General features: G+C 43.6%; 1 protein-coding gene across 1 annotated transcript in view; it reads left to right on the top strand.

The window, feature by feature from the left end:
- Nucleotides 1-14,559, top strand: part of LOC137372405 (protein unc-80 homolog) — a 500,647-nt gene that overhangs the window by 333,955 nt on the left and 152,133 nt on the right. Inside the window, exons 36-37 of the mRNA XM_068036292.1 lie at nt 10,986-11,117; nt 11,231-11,374. Coding sequence (XP_067892393.1) covers nt 10,986-11,117; nt 11,231-11,374 — 276 coding nt within the window. The remainder of the gene's footprint in view (nt 1-10,985; nt 11,118-11,230; nt 11,375-14,559) is intronic.

A 14,559-nucleotide genomic window follows, 5' to 3' on the forward strand; every position in this document is an offset into this window, starting at 1 on the left:
AGGGACGAAGAGATTAATATATGCTAAGAGGCACAGGACAAGGCTAGAATACTTAATAAGTACTTTGTTTCGGTGTTTACTAAGAATGAGGAATCTGACAAAATATCCATGGAAGTGGAGAGAGTAGAGACAATAGAGTTAGAATTGAGAGGGATGGGGTACTGGAAAGGCTGGCTAAGCTTAGGGTAGATAGGTCACCTGGCCCAGATGGCTTGAATCCCAGGGTTGCTGAAGGAAGTGGGTGTGGAGATAACGGAAGGGATTGCCGTAATCTTCTAATCTTCCCTAGATATGGGGGTAGTGCCAGAGGATTGGTGAGTGGCAGATGTGACACCCTTATTCAAGAAAGGGTATAAGGACAGTCCTACCAACTAGAGGCCAGTATTTTAACATCTGTGATGGGTAAGATTTTAGAAACAATAATCAGCGAGGAAATGGGTGACCACCATACAATTAAGAAGAAACGGGCAGGTAGTGCAGGAGACCCCTGAGTGCATCTCACTTGCCTACCGGTGTTCAGTTTTGAATACTGAGGAAAGTGATGATTCATCTGGGGAGTGCAGCCAGAGCCAAGGCCATGGCACCACTGGTGGCCCAGCTGTACAGCGGGGGTACCAGGAAGACTGAAAGAGCGATTGAGATAGGAGATTCGATAGTCAGGGAAACAGACAGGTGTTTCTGTGGCCACAGATCCGAATCTAGGATAGTGTGTTGCCTCCCTGGTGCCAGAGTTAAGCATGTCACTGAATGGCTGCAGAGTACCCTGGGCGGGGGGTGGTGAACAGCCAGCTGTCGTGGTCCACATTGGTACCAATGGCATAAGTAGGAAGAGAGATGTGATCCTGCAGAAAGAGTTTATTGGCAAGCAGGACCTCAAAAATAGTACTCTACGGATAGCTCCCAGTATCATGTGCAAGTGAGCATAGAAATAGGAGGATAGTGCTGATGACTGCGTGGCTGGAAAGATGGTGTAAGAGGGAGGGCTTTAGATTCCTGGGGCACTGGTACCAGTTCTGGAGAAGGTGGGACCTGTACAGGCCAGATGGGCTGCAGCTGAAGAAGCTGCGACAAATTTCCTTGTGGGGCAATTTGCTAATGCTATTGGGGAGGGTTTAAACTAACATGAGAGGGGTGTGGAAACCAGGAGATAATACAAATGAGGAACACTAAGATGCACAGACAGTTGGAAGAGACAGAGAGCACTAGGGTAGGAAATAGCAAAGTATCAGGTGGGGTCAGAGTGAGAGTGTTAGACAGTAGTAGAGAAGGGAGTAGTTCCGTATTAGATGGGAGTGGAGTGAGAAGGACGACGAGGAATGCAAAGACAGGATTACAATGCATGTGCATAAATGGACAAAGTGTGGTAAATGAGGTTGGTGAGCGACAAGCATAAATAGCAGTATGGCAATATGATGTAGTGGCAATAACAGAAACGTGGCTTAAAAATAGCGAGGACTGGGTGCTTAATATAGAAGAATATTAAGTGTTCAGAAAAGATCGAGAAGGAAAAAAGGGAAGTGGAGTGATAGTCCTGATTAGAGAAGACATTGCAGTGCTGGAAAGGGAGGATGTCCTTGAAGGGGCAAGGACAGAATCCAATTGGTTAGAATTGAGGAGCAAAAAGGGTATGATCACACTAGGCGTATTCTATGGGCCTCCAAATAGTGAAAGAGAGATAGAGGAGCAAATATGCAAGGAAATCCTAGAGATGTAAAAGAACTGTAGAGTATTGGGGGACTTTAATTACCCAAATATCGATTGAGATAATGTTAGAGGGTAAGGAAGGGGAGGAATTTCTGAAATGTGTCCAGGAGAACTTCCTGATACTTTGCTATTTCCTACCCTAGTGCTCTCTGTCTCTTCCAACTGTCTGTGCATCTTAGTGTTCCTCATTTGTATTATCTCCCGGTATGTTCTCAACCCAACTAGAAAAGAGGCATTGCTGGATCTGGTGCTGGGAAATGAGATGGGCCAAGTAGACCATGTGGCTTGGGTAAGAGTAATTATCGTATCATAATTGTTACGACCAGGTGAGAAAGGTGTCCAGGGGTCCCTCTCAGCCTTCACCTGGTTTTACTGTAACAATGTTTAATTTTAAACACACCTTGTTTTCAGCTCCCCCTTGGTGAATCCTTTTTCACCGCTTTCCAATTATAAGGCAAAGAACCAGCACAAACAGGCTTTCTTAGGTTTTAAGAAGAAAAGTTGAAATTTATTAAACTTAAACTCTAATTCGGTTAACGCCTACGGATGCATGACGCGCCCACACTAGCATGCATACGCGATACACACATGCAGGTAGAGACAGAAAGAAAACAGAAGAAATAAAGTGGAAAAGTTTGAGGCAATATCTGAGGAGGTTTTTTTGTGTTATGGTTTTTCAAGCTCACTTTAGTGTCTTCTATTGTAGGTAGGTCTTGCTTTTCGTTGGGGCCCAGTATTTTTCTTAAACCTTGTTCGTTGTAGGAGGCTTTTCTCTCTTGGGGTTCATGTGTCTTCAGTGGATTTGGAGTTCCATGAGAAAGAGGTGGGAGCAGGCAGACAGGAGCGGCTGTGGTGAGCCAGCCAGGAGAGATCTTCTCAGTCCAGGGGCATTCTGCTTTCTGCCCAAACTGTTTGTACAAATTCAAAAAGCTCAGGTTGCCCAGCAGGTTAGTCATGTAACTGGATGGTTTGACCATGTCTGTTTGTGTATTTGGCCATCTTACCAGTCAACCTGGAATGCAAGCTCCCCCACCTTCAACGTCTGGTGATCAAAAGTCCATTGTGGGTTGAATGTGTCAGGAAATGGTCCTTTGTCCTTTCCCAGTACTGTCTGTTAATATGCAAATGTCTTTCCAGCCAAGGGTCCATTGTGAGTTGAATGTGTCAGAGAATAGCTGCTTTGTCCTTCCACACACTGTCTGTTAATATGCAAATGTATTTCCAACCAAGATCTGGCAATTTTTTAAAGTAAGTCCTTTCTTCACTTCAACAACAGTTTGAAATTTAATGTCCATGTGGCAAAGTTAATATACCTCATGCTTGACAGGTGGAGGCCTGCGTGACATAAGGTTCAGACCAGTAATACAGAAAAGCAAGGAACAAAATAAGGTAGACTATCTAGTTTGGAAGAGGGCTAATTTCAATGCAAAGACAAGACCTAGCCAAGGGAGAATGGAACCAAAGACTGGCAGGAAGAGCTGAATCGGAACAATGGGTTATGTTTCAGGAAGAGATGTATCGGGTGCAGGCTAGGAACATTCCAACAAGGGTGAAAGGTAGGGGAACCAAGAACAGGGTTCCTTGGTTGACGAGGGAGATAGAGATAACGATGAACCAAAAAAAAGCATGTATGGTGCATGTCAGGTTAATTCATCAAGTGAGAATAAGGCCATTTACAATAAATTGAGAGGGGAGGTAAAGAAGAAAATTAGACCGGCAAAGGGAGAATATGAGAATAGAATAGCAGTCAACATAAAAAAGAACCCAAAGATCTTCTACCGGCATGTAAATAATAAGTAAGTAGTAAAAGGAGGAGTGGGACCTATTAGGGACGAGAGGGTAATATAGGCTTAGAGGCACAGGGCAAGGCTAATATACTTAATGAGTACTTTGTATCAGTGTTCATTAAGGAAATTGAAGCTGACAAAATATCAGTAGAAGCAGAGGGAGTGGAGGCAATGGATAGTATAAAAATTGAGAGAGAGGAGGTACTAAAAAGGCTGGCTACACGAAGGGTAGATAAGTCACCTGGTCCGCATGGCTTGCATCACAGGTTGCGAAAGGAAGCGGGGATGGAGATAGCAGAAGGATTTGCTAAAATCTTCCAATCTTCCCTAGATGCCAGCAGATTGGAGAGTGGCAAATGTGACACCCTTATTCAAGAAAGGGTGTAAGGACAGTCCTAGCAACTACAGGCCAGTTCGTTTAACATCAGTGGTGTGTTAGGTTTTAGAAACTAGAATCAGGGAAAATGTTAATGGACACTTGGAGAGGTTCAAGTTAGTTAAGGATAGTCAGCATGGATTTGTAAAAGGCAGATCATGCTTGGGTATTCTAATTGAATTTTTTGATGAAGTAACAGAGAAGGTTGATTAAGGAAATGCAGTGAATGTTGTTTATATGGATCTTAAGAAAGCACTTGATAAGGTACCACTTAAAAGTCTGGTTAAGAAAATTGAAGCTCATGGCATAGGAGAGTCAGTGTCCAATTGGATAAAATGATTGGCTTAAGGACAGAAATCAGTGGGTCATAGTAAATGGTTGCTTTTCAGACTGGAGGATGGTAGACAGTGGTGTTCCCCAAGAGTCAGTGCTGGGATCGTATATATATATATGATTTGAATCTTGGAATACAGAGTAGAATCTTACAATTTGCTGATGACGCCAAACTTGGTGATGTGGCAAATAATGAGGATGATATGAACCGCCTACAACAGGACATAGATAGGCTAGCAGAAAATGCAGAGAGGGTGGCAGATGGAATTTAATCCAGACAAGTGTGAGATGATGCATTTTGGCCGAAGGTTTAGGGAGTGGCAAAATATACTTAATGGCACAGTTCTAAAAAGTGTGCTGGATCAGAGGGAGCTGGGGGTGCATGTGCATAGATCTTTGAAGGTGGCAGGACATATTGAGAGAGTGGTTAGTAAAGCATATGTAATCTTGAGCTTCATAAAGAGAGACATTGAGTACAAAAGCAGTGAAGTTATGTTGAACCTCTATAAAGCTCTGGTTAGGCCCCAACTGGAGTACTGCGTCTGGTTCTGGTCACAACACTTCAGGAAGAATGTGAGGGCCCTTGAGAGGGTGTAGAGGAGATTTACCAGAATGGTTCCAGGGATGTGGGATTTTAGTTACAAGGTTGCGCTGGAAAACCTTGGTGTGTTCTTCTCGGAGCAAAGGAGATTGAGGGGAGATTTAATAGAGGTGTACAAGATTATGACACAGATTGAAAGTTTTGGGCAAAGGATGCAGGGAGATTATGAGGAAGCACTTTTTTATGCAGCGGGTGGTAATGACTGCCAGGAACAGTGGTGGAGGCAGAAGCCCTCAATTCTTTTAAAAGGTACCTGGACATGCAACTGAAGTGTTGTAATCTGCAAGGCTATGGACCAAGTGCTGGAAGGTGGAATTAGATTGGGCGGCTAGTTTTTTCAGCCGACACAGACATGATGGGCTGAATGGCCTCCTTCTGTGCTGTAAATTTTCTATGGTTCTATGACCTGGAACTCATTGCTCACAAGGGTGGAGGAAGTGGACACGATCAATGATTTCAAGAGGAAGTTGGATGGCCACCTGAGAGAAATAGATTTGCAGGGTTATGGGGTTCGAACCAGGGAATGGGATTGACAGCAAAGCTCCGTGGAGAGCCGGCATAGACTCGATGGACCGAATAGCATCCTTCTGTCCCATATATGACTCTTACATCAGGGAAAAAAATCAACAGGCACTTGGAGAGGTTTGAGTTAATTAAGGATATCCAGCACAGATTTGCAAAAGGGAGATCGTGCTTGACTTATCTAATTAAATTTTTTGATGAAGTAACAGAGAAGGTTGATGAAGGCAATGCAGTGGATATATTAGAATTAGAACATTACAGCGCAGTACAGGCCCTTCAGCCCTCGATGTTGCGCCGACCTGTATCTATATGGATTTCAAGAAAGAGTTTGATAAAGTACCATAAAAAAGGCTGGTTAACAAAATTGAGGCTCATAGAATAGGAGGGTCAAAGTCATTGGATAAAAAAAATTGACTGAAGGACAGACAACAGTGAGTCATGGTAAGTGGTTGTTCTTCAGACTGGTAGACAGTGGTATTCCCCAAGGATCAGTGCTATGACTTAAATGGATATTGGAATACTGAGTAAAATTTCAAAATTTGTCAATGAAACCACACTTGGAGGTGTGGCAAACAATGAAGATGATACGAATTGCCTGCAGCAGGACATAGATAAGCTAGCAAATGGACAGAGAAGTGACAGATGGAATTTCATACAAAGTGTGAGGTGATGCGGATAGGGTAGGGTGAGGCAAGACAGACTTCATGGCACAGTTCTAAGGAGTTTGCAGGGACCAAGCGACCTGGGGGTGCAGGTGCATACACCTTTGAAGGTGGTAGGATGTATTGAGAGAGTGGTTAGCAAAGCTTGTGGGATCTTAGGCTTCATAAATACAGGCATTGAGTACAAAAGCAGGGAAATTATGCTGAACCTTTATAAAGCTCTGGTTAGACCCCAAAAAGAGTATTGCATCCAGTTCTGGTCACCACATTATAGGAAGGGTCCTTGAGAGGGTGCAGAGACAATTTACCACAATGGTTCCAAGGTTGGGGGATTTTAGTTACAAGGGGCTGGATTTTATGGAGGTGGAAGGGATCCCAGTGCCAGGCCAAAAAGGCAGGGGGATCCCCGCCTTGGCCTTTTCATGCACAGGGAGGCGGTGGCATAGTGGTATTGTCACTGGACTAGTAACCCAGAGACCCAGGGTACTGCTCTGAGGACATGGGTTCAAATCCCACCACAGCAGAAGGTGGAATTTGAATTCAATTAATAAATCTGGAATTAAAAAGCTAGTCTAATGATCGCCATGAAACCATTGTCGATTGTTGTAAAAACCCATCTGGTTCAATAATGTCCTTTAGGGAAGGAAATCTGCTGTTATTACCTGGTCTGGCCTACATATGACTCCAGAGCCACAGCAATGTGGTTGACTCTTACATGCCCTCTGCAATGGCCGAGCAAGCCACTCAGTTAGGGCAATTAGGGATGGGCAATAAATGCTGGCCTGGCCAGCGATGCTCACATCCCATGAATGGATAAAAAAAACACACCCCACTCCGAACAATCCTCCAGTGTTTTGAAGCTTGTGTCCCACGCCAGGATCCCCGTCCCTTCAAAGATGGGGATCCCACTTCCAAGAGCTGCCGACCAATCATAGAGGCCTTAGACCCAGGCCTAGTGCTTGAACTCTGGACCTCAGCTAAGTGAGGTGGGGTCACCGGGGCCTGTCTGGAAGGCCCCAGCAATGCGGGGTGGGAGGATGAGCATGGTCCAAGGGGAGGGGGGGCCATGGAATTGTAGGTTTTGCCAGAGATTGCTCACAAAGGAGGAACCCCATCCCTAACCGCAGAGAGAGCACCTCATTTTACAAGGCACCCTTCTCGTGTGGTGGAGGAACACCCCGCCACTGGTTAGATCCCAGTGGTCGCAGGAAGAGACTTTTAAGTGGCTCTTGATAGGCCTTCTAAGTGCTTCAGTTGGCCTCTGGGCAGGAAGGTAATTGTCGGCTTATACCCCCCCGCCCCCCCCCCCCCCGCAAAATCGCTTGGCAAGGAGGCCTGATTCATGACACACTGGCACCAGTACTGGGGAAAGAGGGAGCTGTTACATTGGGATTGTCTTCACCTGAACTGCGCTGGGACCAGTGTCCTGGTGAATCGTATAACTAGGGCTGTAGAGAGGGCTTTAAACTAAATAGTGGGGTGGAGGGTTCACATGGGGGGGGAAATTTAGAAAGCTAATGAGAAAGGACAAGGCAAAAGTGCAAGATAGCGATACAGATAATGATAATCAGAATGTGACAGGAAGGGACAGAGCATACAAACATAGGAGTGCACCAGCAAATAAGATCAGAGCAGAGAAAAATGGTAAAAATACAGAATTAAAGATTCTTTATCTGAATGCATGCAACATTTGTAACAAGATGGATGAATTGATGGCACAAATAGAAATAAATGGGCATGATCTGATAACCATTACAGAAATGTTGTCGCAAGGTGACCAAGGCTGGGAACTGAATATTCAAGGGTATTTTACATTTTATAAGGATAGGAAGAAAGGAAAAGGAAGTTTGTTAGCTCTGTTAATGAAGGATGAGATCAATACAGTAGTGAGAAATGATCTTGGCTCAGAAGATCAAGATGTAGAATCAGTTTGGGCAGAGATAAGAAATAGCAAAGGAAAGAAATCACTGGTGGGAGTAGTTTATAGATCCCCTAACTGTAGCTACACTATAGGACAGAGTATAAATCAAGTAGTGATGGGGGCTTGTGCAATAATCATGGGCAATTTTCATCTTCGTGTCATTTGGACTAATCAAATTGGAAAGGTAGCCTGGAGGATGAGTTCACAGAGTGTATTAGGAACAGTTTCTTAGAACAATACTTACTGGAACCAACCCAGGAGCAGGCTATTTTAGTCCTGGTAATGTGTAATGAGACAAGATTAATTAATGTCCTCATAGTAAAGGATCTTGTGGGCAAGAGTGATCATAACATGATCGAATTTCACATTCAGTTTGAGGGTGAGAAATATGCATCTGAATCTTACATGAAGGCAATTACAAGGATATGAAGACAGAGTTGGCTAAAATGGACTGAGAAAATAAGTTAAAAGGGAAAATGGTAGAGAAGCAGCGGTAGACATTTAAGGAGCTATTTTATATCTCAACATTCTATTCCATTGAGAAAGAAAGACTCTATGAGAAGGATGCGCCATCCGTGGCTAACTAAGGAAGTTCAGGATGGTATAAAAATTGAAAGAAAATGTCTGTAGTGCTGCAAAGATTAGTGATAGGCCAGAAGATTGTGAAATTTTAGAAATCAGCAGAGGATGACTAAAAAAAAGGGAGAAATTAGTGTATGAAAGTGAACCAGCAAGAAATATAAAAACAGACAGTAAAAATTTCGACAAATATATGAAAAGGAAGAGAGTAGCATTAGTCCCTTAGAGGATGAGACTGGGGAATTAATAATGGTAACAGGAAATGGCAGAGACTTTGAACAAGTATTTTGTATCAGTCTTCACAGTAGAAGACACAAAAAGCACCCCAAGAACAGCAGAAAATCAAGAGATTAAAGGGTGGGAGGAACTTAAAACAGCCACGATCACTAGAGAAAACGTATTAGGAAAACTAATGGGACTAAAGGCTGACAGGTTCCCTGGACCTGATGGCTTGCATCCTAGGGTCTTAAAAGAAGTGGCTGTGGAGATAGTGGAGGCACCGGTTGTAATCTTCCAAAATGCCTTAGGTTCTGGACAGGTCCCAGCGGATTGGAAAACTGCATATGTAACATCTCTATTCAAGAAAGGAGGGAGGCAGCAAACAGGAAAATAAAGGCCAGTTAGCTGAACATCTGTCATTGGGAAAATGCTGGAATCCATTATTAAGGAAGTAGTAGCAGGACATTTAGAAATCATAATGCAATCAGGCAGAATCACATGGCTTTATGAAAGGGAAATCGTGTTTGACATATTTATTAGAGTTCTTTGAGGATGTAGAAGCAAGGTGAATAAAGGGGAACCAGCAGATGTGGTGTATTTGGATTTCCAAAAGGCATTCAATAAGGTGCCACATAAAAGACATGAGTTTAGTGTGTTGGGGTAATATGTTAGCATGGATGGAGGATTGGCTAACTAACAGGAAATAGAAAGTCGGGATAAATGGGATAATTTTCAGGTTGGCAAACTGTAACTGCTACAAGGATCAGTGCTGGAGCCTCAATTACTTATGAGCTATATTAATGACTTGGATGAGGTATTGACTGTATTGTAGCCAAATTTTCAGATTATACAAAGAGAGGTAGGAAAGCAAGTTGTGAGGAGTGTCTGCAAGAGACATAGATAGGTTAAGTGAGTGGGTAAAAATTTGGCAGATGGATTGTAGTGAGGGAAAATGTAAGGTTATCCACTTTGGTGGGAAGAATAGAAAAGGAGAATATTATTTAAATAGAGAGCGACTGCAGAATGCTGTGGTACAGAGGGATCTGGGTGTCCTCGTATATGAATCACAAAAAGTTAGCATGCAGATACAGCAAGTAATTAGGTAGGCAAATGGAATGTTGGCATTTATTGCAAGGGAGATGGAGTATAAAAGTCTTGCTACAACTGCACAGGGCATTGGTGAGACCTACCTAGAATACTGCGTACATTTTTGGTCTCCTTACTTAAGGAGGGATATACTTGCATTGGAAGCAGTCCAGAGAAGGTTCACTAGACTGATTACTGGGATGAAGGGACTGTCTTAAGCAGAAAGGTTGAGCAGGTTGGACCTATACTCATTGGAGTTTAGAAGAATGAGAGGGGATTCTGAGGAGCTTAACAGGGTAAATGCCAAGAGGATGTTTCGCCTCATGGGGGAATCTAGAACTAGGGGTCACAGTTTCAAAATAAGGGGTCACCCTTTTAAGACAAAGATGAGGAGGAATTTCTTCTCTCAGAACGTCATTGATCTTTGGAATTCTCTTCCCCAGAGAGCAATGGAGGCTGGGTCATTGAATATATTCAAGGCTGAGTTAGACAGATTATCGATCCACAAAGGAGTCAAGAGTTATTGGTGGGCAGGGGCAGGCAGGAAAGTGGAATTAAGGCCACAATCTGATCAGCCATGATCTATTGAATGGCAGAGCAGGCTAGGTTTGAGGGGCCAAATGGCCTACTCCTGCTCCTATTTCTTGTGTTCTCATGTTCTTAGGTTTGCAAAACAGCAGCATGGTGTGATCTTGATCTCCATTCCGCCCTACAGAGGACACCCTATTCCACCTGCACAGCAGCAAGCTGAGGGCTCAAACATGTCTCCTCCCATTCCATAGCACTGTGCTGTAGTGCTCCACAGTGCAAAGCCACTAGCAACTTTATAATATTTCATTCCTTTCACACTGGTTACTGGTACTCTATACTCAGCCATCACTGGACTTCTGTTGACATTTGACTTCTGTTGCATGCACAAAGTTCTCCACACTTTACAAGGGGCCAGTAAAGGGAGGCAACTGTTCCATCACAAAACTTAGTTTTAAGCAAAATCAGAGAAAACTAAACTTGAAATAAATGACTGAATCAATTTTACCGGGATAACTATCTGCAGCTACTGTAGTGAAAAACGCATCAACATCACCATTAAAAAGTGTAGCCAGAATGATTTATTTTGATTATGCCTTAAAGATGTGAATTTGTACTTATTTTACTTAACTCGTCAATATGTTTCCTATTTTCTCACTTCTGTCAGTTGAAGATGCTGCAAACTTAGCTTCCCGTCGGCTGTCTGTCAGTCCATCCTGCACGTCCAGTACGTCCCATAGAAATTACTCATTCCGTCGAGGCTCCGTGTGGTCAGTGCGGTCAGCAGTCAGTGCTGAAGGTAAGTGACCATCATTTAATTCATAAAGTACTGGGAATTGGCTAGGTTATTGTGTTCTTTCATGTACAAGGATCTTTAAATATGTGAAATACGTTCCTATATTTTCTGTGCAGATGAAGAAGATGCCACAGAAAACACTCCAACACATCATGTATTGCAGCCTCCCCAGGCTGTATTTCCTGCATGCATCTGTGCTACTGTGCTGCCGATAGTTCATCTCATGGAGGATGGAGAAGTACGGGAAGATGGTGTGGCAGGTAGTTCTTTTTAGCATATCTTGGTTAGCTGCTCATTTAGTTTTGGAGAAAATAAGGTGTTAAATAACAATTTAAAACCATAACATTTTATGCAGATGATTATACCTTAAGCTACACATTTAGTATAATAATAATAGCGATCATATGGTAAATAGTGCAGTTGATCACCAGAATCAGCTGAGCACAATGGTAGAAAACAAGGCTGGAATTTTACATTGGGTGGGAGGCCCTATCCACCAGCTGAAAAGTCAGGGGCGAGCCAACCTCTGTCGGGCCTGGGAAGCCGTACCGGAATTTTTCGCTCCCCAGGCCCTTAATTGGTCTTGGACGGGTCTTCCACCTCCTTTAGGCAGGAAGTCCAGCTCTTAGTCCCAGCAATGCCACCGGGAGCAGTGGCCACTGCTCGGACTACATCCAGCCATCAGAAGATAGAGGAAGGATGGCCCCTGAAAATGGTAATTTTTTGGGGCCTCACCGAGGACAGTCGGCCGGGGACCAGTGAGGCAAGGGGTGGTCGGTTAGTGTTGTGCAGTGGGGGCGTTGGGGCTTCGGGGCGGTCTTCCATGAGGCACAGGGTGCCCAATTAGGAGAGCCCCCCAGCCCACAAGAAGGCTGACAGTGTTCTTGGGCCTTTACCATCTGCCTGCCATGGGTAAAATACGCACGGCAGCAGGAGGAAGCCCTTGAATGGCAGTTAATTGGCCACTTAAGGGCTTTGATTGACCCGGGGCAGGCGAGCCATTTCTTGCCGCCGTCATGTCTGACAATGTTTATAACATTGTTAACTGCTTCACCTATTATAAGGCCATTTTACAAATCCTCATTGGTGTTGGAAAGCCTTTCTAGTTGGCTATGTAGATTAATAAAATTATACTTATTATGTAGAACAGATAAGTAAATGTCTGTTTATAATGACATGTTTTCAGCTTCACTTACTGCCAAGTCTAGCAGATAATTAACAACAATATGCATTTCTATAGTGACTTTAACGCAGAAAAAAGTCTTCAGGCACTTCATTGAAAGATAATCAGACAAAAATCAACATCGAGCCAATGATGGAGATATTAGGAGGATGACTAAAAGCTTGGTTGACGAGGTGGATTTTAAGGAGTGTGATAAAGGAGGAAGCGAGAAGCTGAGAGATATAGGGAGGGAATTCTAGAGGTTAGAACCTACACAGTGGATAGCACATCCACTAGTGGTGGGACAAAGTAATTTTGGGATGCAGAAGAGGCGAGAGTTGGAGGAACACAGCATTTTGGAAGGATTGTATAGCTGGAGATAACAGGTAGTGAGGGGTGAGGCCATGAAGAGATTTGAACACTAGGATGAGAATTTTAAATTGGAGGTATTAGGGGACTGTGAGTCAACAGGGGAGATGGGTAAATGAGATATGCTATGGGATAGAATACAGGCAACGGATCTTTGGATGAGCTGAAGTTTATTGAGGTTGGAAGCCAGGAGGCTGGCTAGAATAGCATTGACATGGTTGAATCTGTAGGTGATAAAGGCATGGGTGAGGGTGTTGGCAGCAGATCAGCTAAAGCAGAAATGAAGATATGCAATCTATGGAGGCAGAAGTAGACAGTCTTTTTGACAGAGAGGACATGGCATTGTTGACTCAGCTCAGGGTCAGTTAGCATGCCAAGGTTGCAAACAGCCTCGTTCACTTTGCGACAGTTACTGGGGAAGAGGATAGAGTCAGTGGTAAGGCTAGAGTTTGTGACTGAAGATGATGGCACAATCGTCCCAGTGTTTAACCGGAGAAAGCTGTGCCTCAGCCACCACTGAATGTCTGACAAGCTGTCTGACAATACATAGGCAGTAGATGGGTTAAGAGAGGGGGTGGAGAGGTAGAGCTGGGTGTCATCAGCTTATGTGTGGAACCTGACCTCATGGCTTTTTATGATGTAACCAAGGACCAGCATGTCGATGAGGAAAGACAGGTCCAAGGATAGATCCTTAGGGGATTCCAGAGGTAATGGTGTGGGACAAGAAGAAAAATCATTGCTGGAAATTCTCTGGTTGGATAGACAAGAGCGGACCAAATGACGGTAGTCTCGCTGAACTGGACAATGGATTATAGATAATAAAAGCAAAATACTGCAGATGCTGGAAATCTGAAACACAAACAAGAAATGCTGGAAATACACAGCAGGTGTGGCAGCATCTGTGGAGAGAGAAGCAGAGTTAACCTTTCAAGTCAGTGATCCTTCATCAGAACTGGCAGATATTAGAAATGTAAAAGGTTTTAAGCAAGTAAAGCGGGGGTGGGGCAAGAGATAACAAAAGAGAAGATGTTGATAGGACAAGGTCACAGAGAATAACTGACCAGAAGGTCATGGAGCAAAGGCAAACGGTATGTTAATGAATTATAGATGTTGTAATAGAATGGTGTGATCGACCATTTCAAAGGTGGAAGAAAAGTCAAGAAGGACAACGAGAGATAGTGCTTTATGGTCAAGGATGTAGTTTGTGGCTTTACTTGGGACTTTCATTGATGTGACGGGGAGGGGACCTGTTTAGAAAGATTCAAACGTAAAGTTGCAAGAAAGCTGGGCATGAATTTGGAAAATATCAACAAATTCAAGGACTTTGGAGAGAAAAGGGAGTTGGGAGAACATAGGAGCAGAAGTAGGCCATTCAGCCCATTGAGCCTGCCCCACCATTCAATATGATCATGGCTGATCATCCACTTTTTTCCCACACTATCCTCATATCCCCTTATGTCATTTGTATTTAGAAATTTGTCAATCTCTGCTTTAAACATATTCAATGACTGAGCTTCCACAACCCTCTGGGGTAGAGAATTCCAAAGATTCATGACCTTCTGAGTAAAGAAATTTCTCCTCATCATTTTCCTAAGTGGCTTCCCCCTTATTTTGAAATTGTGTCCCCTGGTTCTAGACTCCCCAACCAGGGGAAACATCTTAGCTACATCTACCCTGTCTATCCCTTTAAGTATTTTGTAGGGTTCAATGAGATCACCTCTCATTTTTCATAACTCTAGAGAATACAGGCCCAGTTTCCCCAATCTCTCTTCATAGAACAGTCCCGCCATCCCGGGAACAAGTCTGGTGCACTTTCGTTGCACTCCCTCTATGGCAATAATATCCTTCCTAAGGTAAGGGGACCAAAACTGCACACAGTATTTCAGGTGCGGTCGAACCAAGGTTCTATACAAT

Source organism: Heterodontus francisci, chromosome 7 (genome assembly GCF_036365525.1).
Source record: "Heterodontus francisci isolate sHetFra1 chromosome 7, sHetFra1.hap1, whole genome shotgun sequence".
Taxonomy (NCBI): Eukaryota; Metazoa; Chordata; class Chondrichthyes; order Heterodontiformes; family Heterodontidae; genus Heterodontus; species Heterodontus francisci.